Source organism: Drosophila bipectinata, chromosome 2R (genome assembly GCF_030179905.1).
Source record: "Drosophila bipectinata strain 14024-0381.07 chromosome 2R, DbipHiC1v2, whole genome shotgun sequence".
Lineage (NCBI taxonomy): Eukaryota > Metazoa > Arthropoda > Insecta > Diptera > Drosophilidae > Drosophila > Drosophila bipectinata.
Window position 1 is genome coordinate 1,434,962 of NC_091737.1, and position 10,931 is coordinate 1,445,892.

General features: G+C 37.4%; 1 protein-coding gene across 1 annotated transcript in view; it reads left to right on the forward strand.

Annotated features, from left to right (window-relative positions):
* Positions 1-10,728, forward strand: part of TpnC4 (Troponin C TpnC4) — a 102,265-nt gene extending 91,537 nt beyond the window's left edge. Inside the window, exon 5 of the mRNA XM_070278905.1 lies at positions 10,574-10,728. Within this exon, the coding sequence (XP_070135006.1) occupies positions 10,574-10,578 (5 nt within the window). The 3' untranslated portion in view covers positions 10,579-10,728. The remainder of the gene's footprint in view (positions 1-10,573) is intronic.
* Positions 10,729-10,931: the final 203 nt, after the last annotated feature.

Here is a 10,931-nt window from a genome sequence, read left to right on the forward strand (position 1 = left end):
TTTTCTAATTGCAGTCATTAGAATGGTTTTTACCACGTAAAGAATAGTGGTAATATTGGCTTCGTACCTGCTGTTGGATAGACACTTGATTATGTTAAGCCTTTTTGTTAGTTGCGAAGTTAAGTTTTTAAAGTGGTTGTTCCATTTTTATTTCTTATTTATTGTTATTCCTAGTAATTTTAGTACTTCTACGTTATGCAATGGCATATGACATCCATGTACGTGTTTGCATTCGGTTTCTGATAGAGAGGCAGTATTCCGTTGTCTAATGGTCAGGAACTAGAACAAGTCTTGTTGGTAAGGACAGTAATTTTTCTGTTGGTAAGGAAGTTGAATATGTATTTTGCTATCATTGGTCCTATTTTCCATACTCTGGTTCGTCGATGATGGTGTACCATGGTGATGGTAGTAATTTTTCTGTTGGTAAGGAAGTTGAATATGTATTTTGCTATCATTGGTCCTATTTTCAATACTCTGGTTCGTCGATGATGGTGTACCTACCCTGCCCTGTCGAAGGATAAGTGAAGTCTAAGGAGATATTGGAGATATGGTTTTTATTTGATAGGGAGGAGGTAACCTGAATCAGATACTGATTTTCCCGTTTTGAATCCAAATTGACGGCTATCTAACAACTTGCCGTTTGTAGCCAGCCACCAAAGCCGTTTAGAGACAATTTTATCAAAAACTTTTGTTGTGCACTGGTTGAGGGAGATAGAGCAATAAGAGTTGGTAGAAGTCTTGTCCATATTTGGTTTAGAAATGGGTATAACTGTGCTAACTTTAAACTGGTGAGGTATTTTTAAGTTAATGATGTTGAAAAGTTTAAGGAGTCTTAGAATTAGGCTTGTGGGTAGGTTTTTTTTATCATGGGGTAGCTGATAGGATCTCGGCTAGGGGGTTTTCCTTTTAATTGGTTTTTGGAGGCTAACATTTCGATCATGGTGATGTCCTTTTCGATACTCAAAGCTATTTGGGATGGGACGTTAGATAGGTTGGTGATTCTATTAGTTTTGTGTTGTATGAAGGTTGGGTGGAAATTTCTAGTGCTGAATTCGACCAATGGTTAGTAAGAATGTTGGCTATTCCCTTTTTGTCGAGAATTGTTTGTGTTGGGTTATTAGGGTCAGAGATGCAATGGATATCGTGTCGAATCTTCAAGCCGTAAAATCGATTTATGTTTGACCATATCTTGGAGACAGATGATTTTGGGTTTATCTCGGCAGTGAAGTTTTGAACATTTCATTTTTGTGTAGAGAATAGGTGGGTTTCTTGTAGGGATACAATTTTTGAATTGTGTATTTTAATGAACGTTTGCAATTCATTATAATTATTTATGTATTCATTTAAATTTCATTAAAGTATTTTTACCATTAAGATTAATACTTAAGCTAAGTATTGTTAGAAAGACTTACTTATGTATTAAGGGGGGACATCTGAGTAACAGGCGAAAAAAAACGGATTTTCTGGAATTTTTTTTGGCCAATTGAAAGAGCCAATTTAAAATTTGTTAATGAGGTTTTATTAAATTATATTTAAGGTACAAAATGTTAATAAATCGAAAACAAAATGGCGGCTCTGCAGCCTTTATTCGTAGGCCCTATTTTTTTAAAGGGGGTCCATGGCCGAACACCTAACGTCCTTAATTTTTGATCTAGAACAAAAAATCAAAATTGGTAAGTTTCTGTACATCAATGGCTATCGACACACGTAGGATTTTTTCGATATATGGACTTTTTGCAAAATGGTGAGTGATTGAAAAAAATTTTCAATTTTTACTAACAAAAAACGTCACAAAATTGTTGATAAAAAAAAAAGTAAGCAATATAAAATCCTACGTGTGTCGATAGACGTAGATATTTTGAGTATACTGTCAAAATTTTAGATCGATAGGTTAAGAGTTGTTTGAGTTATGTGTTCGGTCAACTCAAAAAAGGCGGTTTCGAGAAAAACGCGTTTAAAGTTTTACGTACTGTGGGATATACCAGTGAGGCATCGCCGCAGAATGGAAAATTACGACACTTAGACACTTTTGCCGGACTCTATCTTTTAATATGTTATTTTTAAGACCCTAAAGAATTTTTTAAGCGAAAAAAAAATTGCGATTTTTTCAAAATTCTACTCAGATGTCCCCCCTTAAAGTGTAGGTGTATTTGGATTGAATTAGATATATTTTAATCAGTGGGGGGAAAAACTAACACAAGTTTAAGATTTGAGTGTGTGTGTAGCAGAGAAAAACAATGAGAGCAGAGAATTCACTGAGCGAAAAGAACGTATTTTTTTATTTCATTTTTCGTTAATTCAAAAGTTGGAATGGACACTAAAATAGTGTACTTTCTTGTACTTTTAAAGAAAGCTTTTCTAGAAACAGTTATAAAACAAATGAAAAACTACGCTTCTCTATCTATATTTTCTATGGAGAAAACTTTTTCAAACCCAATTTCTGAACAAAATTTTTCTCAGTAGAAACATTTTGATTTTTAAGTTTGGGCTGTCAAATGAGTCAAAATGAGACCAAATGAAAGAGCTGTCAGTGTGCCGGCAGCGCTGCGGCAGAATTTCCTACCCTATACACGCGTGCTATGTAAAATGAGAGTTTGCCCACCACTGATTTAAATGCTGTCGCTGTCACTATTGAGAAGATAGTTTTTGTTTTTATTGTTCTTTTTAGGTTTTAGGGGTTTGTTTGTTTGTATGAGTAAATTCGAAGTTTAAGATCTTATGATAGCAAAAGGCTGAGGTAGGTGTTGATGTTGATGATGATGTCGATTTTGTTGCTGCGTGAGAGAGGGGTGAGGTGTTCATGGGAGTTTCGAGGTCGTCGTATGTAATTGATATCCTTAATTATGACTTCGGTCTGTCACCGGATGGGGGCGGATTTGACAAGGAGCCAGATGGGTTTGCGGGTATTGTTGAAATTTTGTTGGGTTGTTCTGCTAATTTTATAGAGTAGAGTGGTGTGTTGTGGATGTAACGAGTTTAGTATATCTTAAGAGCTGTTTTGTGGTCAACTTTTCCCAGTGTTTTGATTGATGTGAGCTCTTTGTGTTTTATAGAAGCTGGGCATGTTTTATCCATTGTTGTTTGTTGTTTGGAATTTTATATTTGCAATTTATGCAGACTTTTTCGTTGTTAAAAATTTTTTCCGTGGTTGGGTGTTTCTCGGCGGAACAGTGCGGGTACTTTACAAGCTGGTGTGAAGTGTCCAAGTCTGAGACAGTTGCAACATCAGAGAGGAAGTGGTATGAATGTTTATCTTTTCATATCCGATCATCATTGTCTCTGTGAGAGTTAATGATGCAAAGGTTATAATGATGAGTCCTGTTTCTTTAAGTTCATTTAGTTCCTTTTTTTTTATTTTGCGTATTTCTGTTACTTTTTGAGATTTAAATTCTTTCAATATAGTTTCTTCAACGATGCCTCGCCGTTCGTTAGAGAAAGTAACTCCCTTGGAGAAGATAAGAGTTTTATGCTCACAAACTGATACAGGGAAATCGTGAAAGGTTTGCCGGTTGCCGAAAGGCAGGTGCTCTGCTGTGACATATTTTCAACCTGCTTTGAAGTTTGTTGGTAGTTGTCGTTTTTATTATTTTTGAATTTGTTTTGCACACTTGTACACTTGTTTCGTTGTGGTTGTTGTTTTTTAGCTGATAAGACTTGGGTCTGAAGATCGCTCGCAGTTACACGTCTTTACTCCTCAAAGCATAGAGACCAACTGTATACTTGTATTAAAGTTAGTTGTATTTGCAAGAAGGAACATTTTTTTTGCGGTTTTCTCATATAAAATATTTAGCTACAGAAAAAACTTTTTCGGATGTTTCAGTGTTCGCCAAAGCTGCTAATATCTTGCTACTAATATGAAAAGAGCAGGAAAACGGTTTACTAACCACCAATACAGAACATAAAAAACTTCACTGTAAACTTTATTTACAATTTTATATTCTTGTATTTAATGCTCTAAATTGTCTGTATTGACTGTCAGGTCACTCGCTTCATAGTAGGATTCAGGATTAATGAGACAATATTCCCTCTCTTCCCTCTCTTTCTTTCAAGCGAACGGTCGTGTTTTTTTGTGCGCACTGCGTTTTTGATAAATATTTGTGAATTAAATCTTGTGAATTATAACAATCTTAAAGCCTAAACCGTATCGCTTCGCGAGTGCTTTGGTATATTTGGAATCGAATTAATAATTTGTCTAAATTCTATTCCAAGCATAGCTCAGCTCTGCTTCTTCCCCGGCTTATCTATATTTTCTGCATTTCTCTTGTGCACTCTTTCAAAGCTCCCGCTTCGGCTTCTTGTTTGGCACAGTGGTTCAAGGTATTGTGTTTTTTAACTTTTTAAATATTAATTTTTGTCTTATTAAATTAAAAAAAAAAATAATAATAATAAACAAAATGGAATTTAAACTGGTCTGTGCCATTAAGTCTTGCAACAAGACGATTTCCACATCCCAGCCTAGTATCCATTGCTGGTTATGTGAAAACGTCGTGCACGCCAAGTGTGCCGGTTTCACTGCATCAGTTTCGGATGCCATTTCCCGTAGGTCTGGGATACATTATTGTTGCGAAAATTGTCGTGCTGTGCAAGGCGAAATGAGGTCGTTCATGAGACAGACCAAAAATGGATTTAAAGAGCTGATCACTGGTTTTCGTAAAATCAATGACCAGCTCTGTGCGCTTGACACTCAATTTAGTGGCCTTCAGCTGCTAAATGAGTCCCCTAAGCGTAAGAAATCCGCTGTTTCTGATCCGCCTCAGCCTGCTCAGCCGACATTAATGCAGCCGCTTATAACTCTGGCCACCCCAAGGCCCTTAACTGAGAAAAATTCGTCAGAATTTCTCAGGGATAATGAGCAATTGTCCGATATGTCCGCCATGGCATCCCTTCAAGTGATGCCACAGGTCCTAGGGAACGAAACCCCCATTAGGGTCACCCAAAAGGGTATTCCACAGTCCGGACCACCGGCACCGACTGATGCTGCAGTTCTTGTACCTGCGACACCAAAACCCTTACAGGTGATTCCTCCATCGAAACATATATTTGTTTCTCGGCTTGCCCCTGATACTTCAGAGATTGATATCTCGGCTTATATCAAAGCCAAAACTAAAGCCGATATAAAGGTGGAGGACATACAAAAATTTAAGTACAATTATACAAGGCGCACGTCTTCTTTCAAGATTCGTGTGCCCGCGCTGATGTTCAAGACGATTTGTTCTCCCAGTTTTTGGCCAGAGAATCTTTTCGTCCAAGAACATCAGCCTAGTTCCGTTAAAAAAAAAGTTAATAAACCAGTGGGAGTGAGACTTCCCAATATCGGAACCACTGACCAACCCTCCACCTCTTCTTTGGCCTCTAACCCAAAAAACTAATTTCCTCACTAACTCTTACCTATCAGAATACTAGGGGGCTACGTAGCAAACTCCCCAAGCTATATTCTGATAGTTCTTTCTTTGCATCCCATATAATAGCATTTACAGAAACTTGGTTAAATCCGGAGATCTTTAGCTCCGAAGTTTTTCCAAGTAAGTACACCACTTTTAGACGGGATCGATCTCAGCGAAGAGGAGGTGGAGTCCTTATTTCGGTAGACTCTACTTTTGCTTCTGAAGAGGTGAAATCCCAAGAGTTTGGTGACATAGAATTTATTTGCGTTAAAATCACTATGTCCGTGAAAGCTTTATACATTACATGTTCATATATACCTCCTATGTCTGAACCGCCCACATATTGGCAGCATTTGTCCGCTATTCGATACGTCTCTAATCTTATGACGGATCGTGACCAACTCGTAGCGGTGGGCGACTTTAATATCCCAGAATTAAAGTGGTCCAACGTCGATAACTCACCATCTTTGTCACTTATAACTTACCATGACTTCACCGCGGGCATGTTTGACATGTCCCTAGGTCAGATCAATCATGTTAGAAATTCGCTAGGTCGGCTCTTAGACTTATGTTTTGTATCTGATCCGGATGGTACCGCTCTCTCCAGAGCTTTTCCCCTTTCAGCCCCAGAGGATCCATATCACCCCACGCTGGAGGTCTCAATCGAAACCACTCCTGGTATCGATCAGATGTCTCCGAGCGTGGTAAATAAGATTCGCTGTTTCCGTAAAGCTGATTTTCAAAAACTTAATAGCCTTATCGATACATTTGACTGGTCTGATATTCTGGCGTGCACTGATCTTAATGTCACTTTAGAAAAATTTTATTTTACTTTAAATACATTTTTTGACTCATGTGTGCTTTGGAAACATCCGTCCGCTTCAACAAATCCTCCTTGGTATACAAGGTCCCTCACTAACCTAAAAAATAAAAAAAATAAGCTTTTACTTAAATATAAAAAAACCTGCAGTAGTGTTGATTTCTCAAGATACCTACTAGCTCGGTCAAATTTTACCGTGCATAACGCTGAATGTTATAGGAATTATATTGACCGCTGCCGGATTCAATTTACTCAGGATCCAAAGCAGTTTTATAATTTTGTAAACACTAAGCGTAAACACGTATCTTTTTCACCTCTGCTTATGTTTGAAAATTCCTCTGCGACTTCGGATCAGGCCATTGCCGATCTATTCGCAGAATTTTTTCAGACAACTTATTCTCCTCCTAAATTGACTGATCAGCCTTATGCATATAACATTCAAGCAGCAAATCTTATTTTCTGTCCGTCTTTTTCTGAGAACAACTTATTATCTGGTCTTTTAAGGGAAAAACCCATTTATTCGCCAGGCCCCGACGGAGTACCAGGCTGTGTGCTAAAATACTGCGCCAGGGCTCTGTGCAAACCTCTTCTAAGACTTTTCAACTTATCTTTGGAAACCTCGATTTTTCCCCTTAAGTGGAAGGAATCATTTATAATTCCCCTACATAAAAAGGGGAAAAAGTCCGAGGCTGCCAACTACAGAGGCATCTCTAAGTTGTCGGCAATTCCAAAGTTATTTGAAAAATTAATTACCCCTCATTTGCAACACCTTTGCTCTTCGATCATCACTCCTTGTCAGCATGGCTTTATTAAGCGTCGCTCCACCACCACAAACTTATTGGAGTTGACATCCTTTGTCATAGACGGCTTTTGTAAGGGATATCAAACCGATGTAATTTACACAGACTTCAGCAAAGCATTTGATTCAGTTAATCACTCACTTTTGTTGAGTAAACTGAATATGCTGGGTTTTCCTAAAGACCTCTTAACGTGGATCTCCAGCCACCTAGATGGAAGGACACAAAGAGTCTTATTTAAAAACATACAGTCCCGTCTGGTCCGTGCTACATCCGGCGTCCCTCAAGGAAGTCATCTTGGCTCGTTATTATTTACGCTTTTTATAAACGACTTGCCCCCTGCTTTAACGAACTCTCTAGTTCTTATGTATGCAGATGATGTAAAGCTTTGTCTTCAGTATAAATCCATCTCTGCCCAATGCAGTCTTCAGTCTGACCTTGATAACTTTCAAAAATGGTGTTTGGCTAATGATCTAATACTTAATGGATCAAAATGCAAGCATATGTCTTTTTATCGTTCTTGCCCTCTGCAAGCTACGTATTCCATTAATGGGATTGCCTTAGAAAAATTAACCCAGGTTAATGATCTCGGCATCCTATTAGACATAAAACTTAAATTTGCCGACCATATTTCCTTAATGGTTAATAAGGCTACAGGAGTCCTTGGTTTTATTAAAAGGTGGTCAAAAGAATTTAATGACCCCTATATAACCAAAACTTTATTCATTTCTTTGGTCCGTCCGATACTAGAGTACGGTTCATGTGTCTGGAGTCCCCAATATGGAGTACATAAGGACCGCATAGAATCCGTACAAAAGAACTTTTTAATATTTGCACTTAGAGGTCTATACTGGGATGCAAATCTTCAGCTTCCATCCTACAGTAGCAGACTTTTACTTATTAACTTACCTAGCTTAACAAATCGAAGAACAATGCTCGGTGTAGTTTTTCTGCATAACCTTATCAACGGGGATGTAGATAGCCAGCATTTACTAACACGCTTAAATTTCAACATTCCTAATAGAAGGACTCGAAACTTTAGTCCTCTGTTCCTTAGCCGTTGTAGTTCGACATATGCACTGCATGACCCTTTTAGGGTATTATGTTCGAACTACAATGGTCTCTACTCTATTACATCTCTTTCCTGTCCCTCTAATTTAAAATATAGAATTTTAAATTTCCTTACTAACTCCTCTTAGCTTAATAATTAACAAATAACTTAATATACTCTAACAAATCGTTTCTTGAGCGCCCCTCGGTCGTCTGGGCCTCTAAGCTTTATGATGAATACAGGAATGCTAGCTGATGCTCTTATTGATGCACAAGCCATTTCCAAATTCTGAAAGACCGCGAAAAAAAAAAAAAAAAAAAAAAAATATTAATGTGTGTCAAAAATGATACAATTTCTTGTAAGTTTCACGATAAAAATGTAAAACGGCCAGATTCTTTTGTAAAAGTTGCATAAATGTTGTTTAAATAATTTGAAGATCCATTATTTTTTCAAAAACTACAGTATTTCACTATCGAAAAACGTCGGAAATTTTAAGATTGGTTTCTTATCTCTCTTCCTCTTAAGCGAAGGGTCGTGTTTTTTTTGTGCGCACTGCGTTTAAGATAAATATTGGTAAACCGGTATTAACTTGCTTGATAATCAAATTTTTTTTAGAAATTTCTGTTATACTTAAATCGTATCGCTTCGCGTGTGCTGCGGTATATTTGGAGGCGAATTAATAATTTCTTTAAATTTAATTCCAAGCATAGCTCAGCTCTGCTTCTTTCTTATCTTTATATCTGAATTTTTCCTTTGCACTCTCCAAAACTCCCGCTTCGGCTTCCTATTTGACACAGTGGTTCAAGGTATAGTGTTTATTACCTTTTTATATATTTTTTTTTATTGTAAATTAATAATATGGAATTTAAACTGGTCTGTTCTATGAAGTCTTGTAACAAGACAATCTTCTCATCCCAGCCTAGCATCCATTGCTGGCTATGTGAAAACGTCGTACACGCCAAGTGTGCCGGGTTCACTGCCTCAGTTTCGGATGCCATTTTCCGTAAGATGCCATTACATTATTATTGTGAAAATTTGCGTGTTGTCCAAGACGAAATAAGGTCGTTCATAAGACAGACTATGAATGGATTTAATGAGTTAATCACTGGTTTTCGTAAAATGAATAACCAGCTCTGTGTGCTTGACACTTAGTTTAGCGGCCTTCAGCTGCTAACTGAGTCCCTTAAGCGTAAAAAATCCGCTGCTCAGCCGTCAAAAACACAGACGCTCATATCTATGGCCGCTCTTCATATCTATTCGCCGTCCGAATTTCTCAAGGAAAATGAGCAATTGTCTGATATGTCCTCCGTGGTATCCCTTCAAGTGATACCACAGATCGTAATAAATGAAACCTCCCTCTGAGTCACCCGAAAGGGGTGACTCCACAGTCCGGACCACCGGCACCGACTGATGCTGCAGTTCTCGTACCTGCTACACCAAAACCCTTACAGGTGACAGGTGAGCCTAGTTCAGTGAAAAAAAGTTTCACTGAAAGAAAGTTTCAAAAAAAATTAGTCAGAGTGAAATTTTCCCTCATTAGAACCACTGATCAACCTTCCACCTATTTTTCGTCCACTAACCCAAAAAACTATTATCGTCACTAACACTTCAGAATATCAGAATACTAATGGGCTATGTAGCAAACTCCCCAAACTATATTCTGATAGAGTTTTTTTTGCATCATATATTATAGCCTTTGCAGAAACTTGGTTAGAGCCAGAGTTCTTAAGCTCCGAAGTTTTTTCAAGAAAGTACATCACTTTTAGACGGGATCGACCTCAGCGAAGGGGCTATTCAGAAATCACAATAGTGTGATGACATAGAATTTATTTGCATTAGAATCACTTTGTCCGCGAATTCTTTATACATTACATGTTCATATATACCTCCCCCAGCTGAACCGCCCATAAACTGGCATCATTTGTCCGCTTTTCAATCCGTTTTTAATCTTATGTCCGATTGAGACCAGCTTGTAGCTGTAGGCAATTTTAATATCCCAGAATTAAAGTGGTCCAACGTCGATAACTCACCATCTTTATCACTTATCACGCATTATGACTTCACCGCGTGTCCCATGACCCTAGGTCAAATTAACCATGTTAGAAATTCGTTACGTCGGCTTTTAGACTTATGTTTTGTATCTGATCCTGATGGTACCGCTCTCTCCAGAGCTTTTCACCTTTCAACCTCAGAGGATCAATATCACCCCACGCTGGAGGTCTCAATCGAAACCATCCCTCATATCGATCAGATGTCTCCATGCGTGGCAAATAAGATTCGCTGCTTCCGTAAAGCTGATTTTCACAAACTTAATAACCTTATCGATACATATGATTGGTCCGATATTCTGGCACGCACTGATCTTAATGTCACTTTAGAAAAAATTTTCTGTACTTTAGTGCCTCACTTACCTAAAAAATACTAAAAATAGGCTCTTACTGAAATATAAAAAGGTTCTTACTGAAATATAAAAAACCTTTATTTATTATTAAATGTGCTAATATGGCTTTCTCATTTTCAGGTTGAAGAGATTGATGATCAACGCAAATGGCGTCTTTTGGACATACTTTTCATATTCATTTTTGAAAAATTTATTGTATTATAAATGATTAAATAAAGCATGCAAAAAAAAACTTATGAAAATTCAAATAAATAAAAGTTTGAATATTTTTAATATTCAATTGTTTTTTTCTTTTTCATTTGAAAATATATATGTATACTAGCGAACCCGGCGAACTCCGTTTGCCACTAGATGGCTTCGTTTTATGTAACATTTCGTTTTGTTATTAAAATTTCGATACAACATTTTTTTGTTGTTTTATATTTGAAAATGCGTGGGTTTCCGATATAAGATGATGGAAGATGACAGACGCCAATGA